At 41.9% G+C, this 13487-nt stretch overlaps 1 protein-coding gene across 1 annotated transcript; it reads right to left on the bottom strand.

Moving 5' to 3' along the window:
- Positions 1–992: 992 nt before the first annotated feature.
- On the bottom strand, positions 993–12319 carry bmp5 (bone morphogenetic protein 5). The gene is made up of 7 exons (XM_053435936.1): positions 11167–12319; positions 8401–8593; positions 4398–4546; positions 3804–4001; positions 2600–2676; positions 2361–2471; positions 993–2250 (listed from the first exon to the last, which is right to left on the bottom strand). The coding sequence occupies exons 1-7, from the start codon at positions 11678–11680 to the stop codon at positions 2101–2103; spliced, it is 1392 nt and encodes a 463-aa protein (XP_053291911.1). The 5' UTR covers positions 11681–12319; the 3' UTR covers positions 993–2100.
- Between the last annotated feature and the right edge of the window lie 1168 nt (positions 12320–13487).

Here is a 13487-nt window from a genome sequence, read left to right as displayed (position 1 = left end):
TAAACAGTAGATGGGATTGTGAAGTGCTAGGAGTAATCATGCCAGGCAACAGGCCACAGGAATGCAAATCACCCTTCAAGCCAAGAGTTAAGTTAGCAGGTGGCCTCCTCTATTCACCGAATGTCAACACTCCCTTAAGATGCAGCCCACATAACATCTGGGCAGGCCAGCCACTGCTTTTAATTAAGTGAAATACAGTCACTCAATGTTCTGCCGTGTCAGAGAAAAAAAATGGTATAAGGTGGGAAGGTGCGAGTAGAGAGCGCGCAACAGTACATATCCTGTGTTCGGCGAAGGCCAACACAGTTGTGCAAATAAATATTAATCCTTAACCTAATCCCTACATTTCCAAGACCATTGAAAATCAGCGAGTTACCAGAGCACTTCTCTGCAAACAGTACTTTCTGGAAGTTCTGCTCGTCCCGACCGCGACGGAGACGCAGCAACTCGCTCGGTTTAGTTTACGGCCTCCACTTTGTTTCCAGGAGTGAATCCTATAGCCCCGAGCAGATGGCAAAAGTCAAAATATGAGTGTAAAGAATGCAAGCAAAGCAGAGGTGTGTCATACACGGCGCGTAAATCATGTGATGGATAGTGTCTTCCCCTCCATAATCTGGAAGGGATTGGTTACAAAATGATATACATTTCTCCACTGGCAGCCTCGCGATAATCACCCTTCAGGGGTGGCTTTGGAGGTCACAGCACCGCTTTACTGTTAGTGCCGGACCACTAGCATTACCACTCCCCATGAGCATGTCAACAGGCTCTGTGGGTGGACTCCCAGTTTATATCATACTTTTCAAACATTTATAAATCTGAGGCGGTCTTCTGGAAACAGGCCGCAGAGCTCCGAACAGAAATACAAAGAGGAAGTGAAAAACAATCTTCTTTTTTTAAATCGAAACTTGAAGATTAAATGTACTTCTGCATTTATATATTGGGGTGCAAGAAGAGCTGAGAGGTCAAGTCAAGTCAAAACACAAGATACTGTGGGTGTTTCCAAGTGGTATATTTATTTAAATACACATCACTCTACATTGAGATATAGCTTCCTCAAACACAAACTAGATTTAGCGTGCAGCGTTCTGCAGCGCGGATCCAGCAGAGGAAACGAGAAACAGTGTTTAAGGAAGAGATTTACATTACGGTAGAGTAAAAGATGACAATAAATTGTAGAGCATTCACAGAGCATTTTTCATTCCGGGCCGACGAAATCCCCTTCTGAGAACAAAACGAGAAAAAAAGAAAAAGAAAAGCTGAGGTGGAAACGGTGAAACAGTATCAGTGCTGAAAGACGGTGACAGCTTGAGAATAGCTTTGGGCGGTTTGGTTTATGTTAGTGAAAACTCACTGTTTTCCTTTTTCCACTGATCCAATTTGATTTCAAATATTTCCAACAGCCCGTTCAAGTTGAGACGTTAAAGCGATAGGAGAAACCCTGAGGTCAAACTTGTTTATCAAATGAATTTTTAGCAGCATTTTTCCACCCATCAATCCATTTTCTACAATGTTTATTCACGGAGGGTCGCAGCGGGAGCTGGAGCCAATCCCAGCTGACGTTGGGAGAGCGGCAGGAGCAACCTGGTCACCAGCGTACCTCAAGGCCCAATGCCGCATTTTGACGCATTCACTTTGCATTCGCCATTTGTAATTGTTGGTCCATTAAGTAAACAAATAATAAATGAGCACCGAAGAAAAAAAACATCATATCTCAAAGTGTGATTCTAGATATCCTCAATGTGCATCCTCAGCATATTTTATTCAGTAAAATGGGAAAACAAGCAGAAGGGTAATCGACCTCATGTATTATAATGACTCCAGTGAATAATTTACTCCTACACGCATCATACAGACGTAGCTAAGAGAGAGTATATGCCGACGGACACAAAAGTTATAAGATAACTGGCGTAGAAGTAAAATCATTTTGTCCTAATCATTGAAATATGACAACATTCAGTGCTATTTTTAAAAAAAGAAAATAAATTAGGTAGTAAAACGTTATATACATTAAACTGTACATCACATGACACCTGCAGCAGGGGTGTTTTTTCCAGCGATTCCCATCCCAGATTACATAAATTAAAGTGAGTCCACCGTTCGCTAATGGCAACCACAAGACCTAACGACCATATTTCTATATTTCTTGAGGATGACGTTGGAGCTGTCGTCAAAGTAAAGAACTGAGATTGCGTTGAGCTTGGTCGGGGCACAACACGGCTTTGGCACGTTGTCAGGAAACATTAAATGGACCTGGAAGTGAGAGAATAAAAAAAGAGGCCAAACAGTTTGAATGTGAATTATATCTGTGCTGAGAACATTACGTCAGCTTGGATTTTATTGCATGTGCAAAGAACACTCACCAGGGTTTGCACGATTGCGTGATTTGTTGCGTTCATGTGTGCGTTGAGTGGAAACGAGCATTCGCCGTCACAGTAAAAAGCGGCGTAGCCCTCCGGTGCAATGATCCAATCCTTGACAAGAAGGACACAGTTTACTTCCCTTATTTACGACACAGGATGCACGTTTTTCTTGACATCACCGTACAATCTGAATGAGAAAGTGTGTTATTCATTTTGCGTTACTGATGAAATCGACTCACCTGCCAGCCCAGATCTCGAAAGCTGACGTAGAGCTCGTGCTTCTTACAGGCTTGCTTCTGCTCGCTGGTGTTGAAATCTGAAAATGTAGATGACTCATTATATGACTGAAAGCAACACGTGCTGCTCACTTACTGTTGGAAGGTAAACACGGCAGTTAAAGCCATAACCGAATGCATTAAAACCATATGCAGCGCTGAGCGAATATGGAAACGTTCACTGTGGATCCATACATCGACATGACGCTTGGAAATGTTCCTGATACATGTTGAACTGACCACAAAGAGCGAATGTTACTGCAAAATTTGATTGCTTGTGGAGTCGGATGTGGAGAAGCTGTAACTGGAGAGCTGCGGAACAGGCAAGTCAAACACAGGGATAACAGTAATTCATCCAATCACTCTGCTGGGATTTATAATTTATTTTCCAAATGAGTAACGACAAATGATTAATGAACTGAACAGCACAGGGAATTAAGGGCTACACCGAAATCTGTTGTACTAATTTAGTCGCAGCAATATCAGTTGGGCTTAATACTCCTGACGTGTAGATCAGAAGAAAGTTCTAACTCCACCACCGACGTTATGTTTGCATTTGCATTTATTAGCGGGTGGATCCCTGGATATTTTTTCTTTCTTTAACAAGAAATACATTTATTTCTCAGAGAATAGTTTGAGGATCTTGTTGATAAACATTTTGAGGATTCATACTCAAGAGCGTGTGCTATTGGGTGCAGATCCAAATCAAATTGGATTGGATTAAAAATGTGCTAATAATGAGAGGAACTGCTGGGCCTTGGCTGATGTATTCACTCTACTCTGTTCTAGTTAAAAAGTCAAAAAGTTATCGTTTTGCCAGAATAACAACTTAAAAGAAAAAGTTTCGGAGGAACAAACAAAATATAAATTTTCAGGAGGAAGCTATCGACTAGAGTAAATATCTAAAGTCATGCAAGTTTGATCTCATTCCATCCCGAATTAATGGACGACTGCCCTCTAGAATATGTTAGTGCACATTTCTTATAAACAAGTCGAAACTGTGAACAGGCAAAGACATTATTTATTTAACAGCATTCTGGTCACTGTGGATATATTCTGCTGCAGGTTAAGTCTGACAAAAGAGATAAACAGGGCAGATGGATTGTGGTTTATTTAGTGATTTCATGTCCATAAGGTGAAAACAGCAAGATAATAAAAGTGCACGTACCTCCAGCTTTCGGGGCCCGAGATGATTCTTGCTGATTGGTTGATTTATTGCGATTGTGGCTCTTCTTTTTCCCGCCTGCAGCTCTGACCGAGCGAAGCAACACCCCGCTGGCCTTAAAGAAAGCAACCAGGAACGGCTGCTTGGACTGGGGCCCATTTCTCCCAATGATTCCAGCAGATTTGATGTTGATACTCCGTCCTTTGAAAAATCAGCAGGTAAATAAAACTTAAGAAAGAAGAAATAAAACGAAAGAAAAACAGGATATTTTATACTTTTATGACTGTTTTCAGTGTGAGTCTGAAGTCCGGCATCGTACAAATGTAACAAACACAAAGACTGGGTCAACCCATGAATCTTCTTTGTGGATTTATGGTAATTTACTGGTAATAAATAATCACAAAGTACAGATAGTCAAATGTAAAAGTTGTTCTTAAATCAATGAAAATACATTTTTAATCACATGCAGACATTGTCGATTAACTTAAACGATGAACTTCCTGACCCTTTCTAGATTCCAAGAGTCTGAGCTAAACCCGGGGAGGTAATGATGAAAGGAACAAATGTCAAACTCATTGAAAGAAATGCGGAACTTGCCATCGACAGTCTCCACACAGAGCTGCAGGCCCAGGTTCTGCTGCGGGTTCATCACCCAGTGGTTGCTGGTGGCCGTGAGGTCGAACACCAGCCAGCCGCCGTCGGGCCCCTGGACCTTTCTGGAGTCGAGCAGGAACGTCTCTGCATCTCTTAAGGTAGAAGAAGGGAAACAAAGGAACATCTGGGTTGAATAAGCCGCAGTTACGATGATGCTACAGTCAGTCACAGAACAAACAGACAAACAGCGTGTCCTCTGATTAGTCCAATCACAATTGGTTTAATATCTTGTCTCTGTGGGTATGTTGGTTTTTCAAGATTGTTCCTCCCGTGTTTCACACCGGTGTCGGTCAAACAGATGGTGAAATGAATGTGGTCACTTTACAGCTGTGTTATAAACAAATTACAAAACCTCTGTGCCTGTTTCAGTTTAAGCTCTATAAATAAAAAACGGCCCGTGCATCTTAATGCAGCAGAGCAGTAATGGGAGACAGCAGAGAAACCACATGCTTCTTCGAGGCCATTCAAACTGAATCCAAGAAGTCTTAACCAGTTAGACCAGAACAGATAAACAAGGTATCACTGACTGATCACAAATGGATGCCTTCGCCAAAACTCCGCAGCGGAAACCAGAATCTGTGCAGCTGCAATTAGTCTCTTCATCTCTTTATCCTTTCGAGACTAATTATTCTCTCTCGGAAAAAAAAAGGCCCTGGCACTGATATTTGGCGCAGCGGATCAATGCTATATTGTTGAAGAAGCTGCAGATTGTAATAAACTGCAGAGTTCTGTGGCGAGCCATGTGCCAAGGTTTCAGACATTCGATGGGCAAAAAAGAGTCGGGAGTCGTGTCTATCAGCCTGTGTGTATTTTTAACATAAGCCTGACATAAGGCATCAATCAGCCCTGCAGTTGAAAAAGCCCCGCTCCGCAATTTGCATTGGATTCCTTTCAGGCAGCAGATCGGATAAGGCCTATTCAGTTTTTGCGGTTACATGGTGCTGCTCACAGGGAACAAAGATTTTTCCACATGGCCTCGATGAATCAGGAACGACTCATGTGTTTATTACAGGTGTAATAAAACTCAACCTCATGTGGAATTCCACACAAGGTTAATCCTTATGACTGACTGAACTTCCTCTTTTTAATGTACAGCGTTATAGGCTTATATCCCGTGATAATTTATTTTCTGCAGGTAAGAATCCACGATTCCCGGAAGAATAAATGTTTATCCACCCTCCCCTTTAATCTGTGATTACTGGATGTACTGTTCCGCTGAAAGGGAGTTTAACTGAGTGGAGACCAGCGATAGAGGAAACAGGTAACGCTTTGTTTTAAACTTTGTATTGACTCTGTCGTTCGTTTCCTACAAATTCTGTTCATATGCAGCTATTATCTATTAGTAGCAGTAAGCTCCAGGACAGGACGTTGGTGGAGTCAAGCGAAAGAAGGTCTGGTTGGTGCATAGTGACTTGTAAAGTAGCCTGAACAGTTGGTTTCAAATTCCTCCAAGAAACTGGCTCTGCACATGATATAAAAGGAGGAATTTCATTCTATGAGTTTGTTGGACCTCAGCGATAAACACGTAGCACTTCAGTGGTTGTAAACATCACTTCAAATCTTGTCCAAAAGTCTAATCTTTCACAACAGTATCTGCAGTTTAATCTTAGCCTTCACATATTTAACGTTGAATGCAGCCTTTAAGTGCTTTTTAAAGTATTGACAAGATGGGAGAGAGGAGTGATGGCTAAAAAGTTCTATCCTGCATCCTTGAGAAAGTCCTATTGAAATTCATTTAATTCACTCAAAGAACTATAACTTAAAGCTGGGGTTGGTAATCCTGGAAAAACTAGTAACGGCAGGCTACACTGAAAAATACAACCCATACATCCCCCCTCATCAGCCTGATTAGACCATCTCCAGTTACGGTTATGAGATTAACTAATGCCTTTCAGGCCAAAGTTTATGAACATGAGGAAATGTACGTTAACAATAAGTGGTTTAAGAATGATGAGCAATCGTGGGGGTTTTAAATCAATGCCTGGAAGTGTGCTGTGTGTCAAAGTATTTTAAACATGGGACAATGAGGATCCATGTGGTGGAGTCTAATGGGCTTAAATGTGTTTAGCTGGAAGTTTATATTCACTTTTTGTGTCTATTTCCATGGTATTTCAAATGGTGTTAAAAAAGTCTTAAAAAGTCTTGAGTTGCATTTATTAATGGTAACAAAAAACGATTTAGTCAGATGCATCGAAGAAAAACATGACATAACGTGTGTGGTTTTAAAAGCTAATAGTACTCAAACATAAATTCACTGTGGTTTGTTAAGCTTGAAAAAACTGGTTGTTTTTAAATCACACACTCTGATAACATGTCTAAGATTTCTCGCACTGGGGAAGCTGAGCTTTTCGTTAGCGAACACTAACAGAAACATGTTATTCCCCACGAAAACCTGTGTGAAAACTTAAACTGCAGCCGTCTTTCCCTTTAAGATGGCAGAGTCCAATGACTTGGACCCTTTCAAAGCCCAGGAGGGCCATATCTCCCCTTCAATCACCCACACACATTTTTGGCAAGCGAATGTGGGCCCACTTTTAAATACACCCCTGTGTATTCAGCTATGTCATGGTTTAAACTTCCGGTATATTGTTAAGACAGGCAGGTGGCGGGCATAACAGTGATCAGGGGAGCACCCGAAGGAGCCCCCCCCGCCCTAATCTGGGCCCTCATGGTTTCATCTGGGCCCCGGCCAGTTTGGCAGGCAACACAAGACGAGTGATAACTGATGGACCTTCCAAGCTTCATAAGTGGCCAACTCGCTAATGGAGCTCTCTTTATCCGCGGACTATATTTGTAAGGCAGACATGGTGCGAATGAAGGAGAGCAGAGTTGGAGATAGAGGGACTTTCTGTGCGAGTGGAAACTTTCAGCCCCGCAAGACAAAGGCCGCCGGACTGTTTGGCTTTTTTTTTTAAACTGTGAAATGAGATTAGTGCAGCGGATCAAAGCACAGCTGAAGTAACAGCTATTTCTGTTTCCTTTCAATCAATTTGCACCTGCAGACAGGGGGATGTTTGACTGCCTGAATGGTGTTTCACAGTATTTTCATTAACTGAGAGCAAGCTTCAAGTCAAAGTCCTTTTCTTTGGGATGATTGATTCTTCTGGGATCACATGAGACCAGATTAATTTTGGATGTCATCAATCCACATCTGTTTGTTCCTCAACAAATGAAGACACTCTTTAACTTGAATAAAAGTAGGAACAAAATAAAAGCATTCATGATTTTCCCAATGATGTAAATTAGCAAGTATATAGTAATAGTAAATAAAAAATATTTTTAATTATCACTCAAGAGGAAACAGAAATTTCCCTCTTATATTACCCTACTATGATGCTACTGAGAAACCAGCATGTTAATGATTTAGCTGGTGGGCGGAAGAGCAATTTGTAATCACCTCCGCAGATAAGGTTATGTTTTAATTCTGAAATTGTTTGTTTGTTTGTTTGTTGGCAGGATTACACAAAAACTCGTAAACGGATTACCAGAAAACTTGCTGGAATTAAGTTGTTTGTTGTGGACTGGATCAGGAGGCAGATTCAGGATTTCTTTTTCAATTTCGTCAAAATGGTGAGATTGGCCATTTTTCTGTATTTCCATTGATTTCTTTGAGAAAAATTCAAAGCTCTTGATGAAATAAAAGCAGGCATGTTAAGGGCACTGATATTTATGAGTTTGTTTAAAGTTAAATGTGGTTTCACAAGGCGGGTGTGGGGCCTTGTTGGAGGTACACTCTCCACTGAGGGCCATTTGAGTTATATATATATATATAACTTTTTACATATTATTATTGGTTTAATGTAAAAACAGTACAACACTTTTTTTTCTGTACAGTACCTTTTAACTCTTTGTATTACATTTGCTTATGAATGCTTAGAACTACAAAGCAGCAGAAAATAGAAATACTCAAGTATAATAACAGTAGCGTTCTTGGTTCGTCACTTACTTGTTCGGATACTCCTTGATGACTTGATACACGGTAACCTTCAGAGTGATATTGTCGTAGCGGGTGTGACTGCGGTCCTTGTAGATCCGAAACTCTGCTGCCGTCACGGCCTCTCCGTCTGGGATCTGAGTCAGATCGAAACGGAACTCCTTGTAGTGCCTTCGCTGATGAGAAAAATCTTTATCTTTCTCCACTGGGAAAGAAAATATTTTAGAATGAATTTCATTTTTACTGGCAGCAAAAGCTTCACACACACACACACACACACACTGATCAGAAATTATGGCTTCACCTCCTTGAACCGCTGCCTGTGTTGCTCAAAAGACAAAATATGCCAGCGTTAGCGCGGCGAGAGAGAGTAATTTATTACATCTTCTTCGACATTCCAGCTCCAATCCAAACATTTTGACTACCAACAAAAGCACTTTCCAGTTCATTAAATCAGTCAACTGAATACAGGTAGCAGTTCCCAGACAGGCCTTCTACTGTGTGCCTAACTGCATTCTCTGGCCATGATGAATGGGCTGTCAGTTAAGAAAAACAGGCTGATTTCAATTAAAGACACTTTGGTCTGATCCTCAAGTGAGAGAAAAGAGCAGACAGGACTCCTCCACGTCATGTGAGTATCGACTCCGACCTCATTCCTGACCTCACACCGACCTCCTATAGGTTTCATACAATGTGCTAAGAGAGTTTAATGACCCTTAACCTTTAAATCTTGCCATTTCCAACTTGTTGAGTTAAGTGGAAATATCTTTTTGGGGCTGGTCATTTTTAAAAAACATTTGCAAACTCATAGATTTTATAGGTTTGGAAAGAAATATAAGGTGCTGCATGCTCTGCTTGTTTTTTCAAACTAAAGCCCCTCAATAAAATGACTCTGAAAGAGGCTCAAGGAATGGGCACAATCCCCTGCAAGCTAAAGAAACTTTGATGGGCTAAAAAGTGGCTGCCAACAGCCTTGCACCCCTGATCGGTGTGTTTTCTGACATCAGCAGTGATATCACATGGAGCACTTCCCTGATATTTTATCTAGAGCAAGCGTCTGCGGTTACTTAGCACAAAGAGGTCAGAGGTCGGGTCTGACTTTTATCTATTGAGCGTGTTCCATTATAGTAGCCACAGGCAGTAATCTGAAGCAGAGGTGCCACAGAGAGCGCCGAGCATTTAACTTTCAAACGGCCAAAGATTAAATAATAATGATCTCACTCACTGGTCAGGGTTAGCCCAGTGCATTGTTGATGTGTTGCATATAAACTGGACTCTGCTGGTTCTACCAGGGTTTTGTCTTTATTCCGGTAATATGATGAATAAATAACTCATGTGTTGCGGTTAATTCTTTACTCCCTTTGCGTACAATCTCATTTATGTTTTTAAACGTAATTTGTTTTTAAACTGACTTCATATTTACAGTTACAGTAGGCATATTAAACTGCATGAGGCCCCACATAGACATTTCTAAAACAGCTGAGGTCAGTAGCTAAATTTGAGCGTACAGTACTGAAGACAGAGGCCCATTGAGCACTTCGCTGACAGTCCCCAGAATGAGAACAGAGCTTTCAAGGCTGACAGTGTACATGCCCTGGTATACTGGTAAGTGGAAACAGATGGGCCCAGGCCAAGGTGAGGGATTATGCTCCCAAGAAACTCTACGCAAAATGACTTTTAAGTGTTTTACATATTTAAGAAAATAAAAATCCTCAACACTACAGTGCCGGCATTATGTTAAGTTTGTTTTATGGTGTTGTATTTAATCATTCATTCAGGTTTCTGCAGTGCTGCATGTTCCACTTTCGAGTATGTTTCCATGCTTTGTGTATTAAGTCTCATTAAAGAACAGTAAATGCTGCAAAGGTCACAAATATAAGGAATAGGTACTACTTCTTACTCTAAGTGCCCGAACCAGGAGAAACACATCGGCACCAGTCAATATCACTCCCCTTTTAACAACAGGAAATCATTTAGACCAATTTTCCCCCAAGGTCAGACAGTCATCTGATAAGTTTCTCTGAACTGCAGGGTTAAGGGTCGCAGCTACTGAACAAACACAATCATTATACTGATCAGCTGCTTTGTTAGAATATAGAAACCAGCAGAAAATGATACGATCAAACAGTTCCTTCTGTTACAAATGGAGAAAAAAAATTAACAAAAGGCAAAAGCGGCTTGTGATAGCAGATAATGGCATTTTCATGTTTTAATGTAAAATATGCAGCAGCCTGTAAATGTTACTGAGTGATGGGAAGCTGAAAACTAAAACGTTGATGCTCAGCACAGTTTTTGTAGTTCTTGTGTTGTTCTTGTGTTGTTTGTGATTATTCAAACAAAATCTTGAGGGCATTAAATTATTTTGACAAAATGAATGAACTCCATATGCTGATATTTCCACGTACAATATCAGAGGCAGGCCAAGACAAATATAAACGGATTTAAATATGGGCCTTACTCTTGAGAGCTGACTTTCATGCTGCAGGAGCCATAACTTCTTATTTCCTCTTGTCAACAAAATTACATCTAATGTGTATAAATGTAAATTCCTCCTCGTGTGGATAAAATAAGAGCATGCGGTGGAGAGGGACTGTTTTTATATATATATATATATAGATGAGGATTATGTATTGAATTTCTTCATTCTTAATGTTACTTGGACCGAATGTCATCTAATTTGAATGAATTGATTGGTTCAAATTCATGGATCAAATTAATGGATTTTGATTAAATAAAATTAGGTAATCATTGAGGCAACTTTAACAGGCCTCCACTTACCTAAATTGACAAAACTCATGACCATGTCTGCGTCATTGAGAAAGTTGGTGTCGTGCGCCGTGGTGAGCGCGCGGCTGTGGCCCAGCAGAGGGGCCGCGCGGTAGGGCTGTGCCACGCGGGAGTACCCGGCATGCTGCGGGCTGTAGTACCCCCTCCTGGAGTGCCCTTGAGCCTTGGCACTGACGCTCTTTCCCGCGCCTTGTTGCTGCTGCTGCAGTTGCTGGAGCGCGCTCTCCTCCTCCTCCACGGCCATGGCGTTGTACAGGTCGATCATGAAGAGCGGCGCGGAGGACGCCTGCTTCCCGGGAGAGAAGGGCCTCGGACGGTGGGGCAGGCCCAGGATGGAGAGGATCTCTCGCTGGATCTCCCTGCGCTCGTGATTGCGCAACCGCCTGTAAATAAAGCTGGAGTGCACATGGTTGTCAGTCAAGCCGCAGTGCGCGCAGGAGAGAAAGCTCAGGCAGCTCCACGCGAGTCCGAGCACGGCGCGGTTCAGAGGCGTAAGCGCTGTCATCTTTGGACTGACTTTGGGCGTGAGGTTGAACTACATCGCAACTCTCAGAGGAAACTAAAGCAACTCGGACGCGATCATAGAGTCTCCATGTTAGCCAGGGGCATAAAGTTTCACAGGATGTTTTTTTGTTTTGTTTTTACCAGTCAACACTTTTAAAGTGAGGGTTCAGCCTGCAGGAAAGTCCAGTGCGCACGGTTCCTCCAGCTCCCACTACTCCAGGCTCCATCCACAGACTGTGCCACAGCAAGTATTTATGGAGTAATGACCCCGTCCCTCACCTTACTCCTCTGTGATGAAAAAAAAAACGGAGGTACGCCCATAGCGAGTCGAGGGATCACCCCGCACTTCCAAGAGGATGAAATGTGTTGAACTGTGTCACAAAGTGAGCTCTCCACTCATGGCCCCCGTGCGCATTTCTCTTCTTTCCTTCTCCCCCCACCAGAGAGTGAGCGCGTACCGGGGCGAGTTGCCCTCTGAGTCCATCCCACACTCCCAACTTTTCTTTTTTTGTTGTTTTTGCATCCACCTCTAGTGGCAGCAATAAAACTCCAGCTCCGGTCCCATGATGAATGTGGCGGCTCGGGAGTGAAAAAGGAGACACTTGAAATCCGAGAGGCCGCGTCTTAACGAGTGAAAGAATAATGACAGAGCCTGTTAATCACCTCAACTTATTGAAGTCAGAGTGTTTATGAGAGAGAGAGAGGCTCTGCAGCTGCATTCAGCCACAACAACAAGGATCCTAAATACTGGGTGTAATAATAATGCTGCAAAAATAAACTTCATCAATTTCACAAAAAAAGGAGCCAAATTGCCCAAAATGATCTTATTATAATATGAGATTAAAAAAAGATTGATGTAGATTCTGCACATTCACTCCTAGGAACAACAGACCGAGAGCATGTTCCACAACCATTTTCATCGTTTATGAGTTTACTTCCCGAAAAAGTAAACAACGTGAGTGGCCTACAGAAAAGTTCATTAAAGCCCGAACCTTTACCAGGAAGCTCCATCTACTGAGGAGCTTTAAGTTAATGGTAGATGTTGTATAAGTATATGCTGGAATAATCAGACACATTAATAGTTAGAGGTTTCCATGTGATGGCTGGCTGCTGTCCAACATGGAGGCAAAAAGGAAGCTCCCACTCATGTAAAGTTACTCCTGTACATGCTGCTGTGGATTACCACACAGCGACACCTAGTGGACACACTGATGGCAGTTAAATTGGTATTTCGGGAGCCTCGCTCATAGCTTCCCTTGGGTCTCTGCATTTCTATTCATTGTGGACAGCTAAACAAAAAACCTTCTGAACCCATTGATTTGTTTTTTCTCTTGTTTAGTCTCTCCGTCCTAACTCCCTGCCCTGTCTGCTTAACCTGACCCTACCCCAGGGGTCTCTCAGGTCTGTTGAGGGCTCAAATATAAATAATATAATATATCTACTCATCACCCTCATTAGGTCCAAGCTTTGGTCCCCATGAGGTTTTAATGGGCAAGAAAAGGTCAGTGTTTCTACTGGAGAAGGTATATTCATCCACCTATCCATTTATCCATTTATCCCTCTATCCATCTAACTATCTATCCATCCATCCATCCAACTATCTATCTATCCATCTGTCTATCCATCTATCCATCTATCCATCTATCCACCCATCCATCTATCCACCAACCTATCTATATCTCATTCCATCTATCTACCCATCTATCTATTAATCAAATTCAATCAAATTTTATTTGTAGCATTGATTAGAATAAACACGTTGTAGCTAAATGGTAGGGGAATGAATTGATGGGTTACTGTCAGTAAAG

This window comes from Pleuronectes platessa, chromosome 12, assembly GCF_947347685.1.
Source record: "Pleuronectes platessa chromosome 12, fPlePla1.1, whole genome shotgun sequence".
In the NCBI taxonomy this organism is placed as follows: domain Eukaryota; kingdom Metazoa; phylum Chordata; class Actinopteri; order Pleuronectiformes; family Pleuronectidae; genus Pleuronectes; species Pleuronectes platessa.
This window is presented reverse-complemented; position numbering and strand designations above follow the sequence as displayed.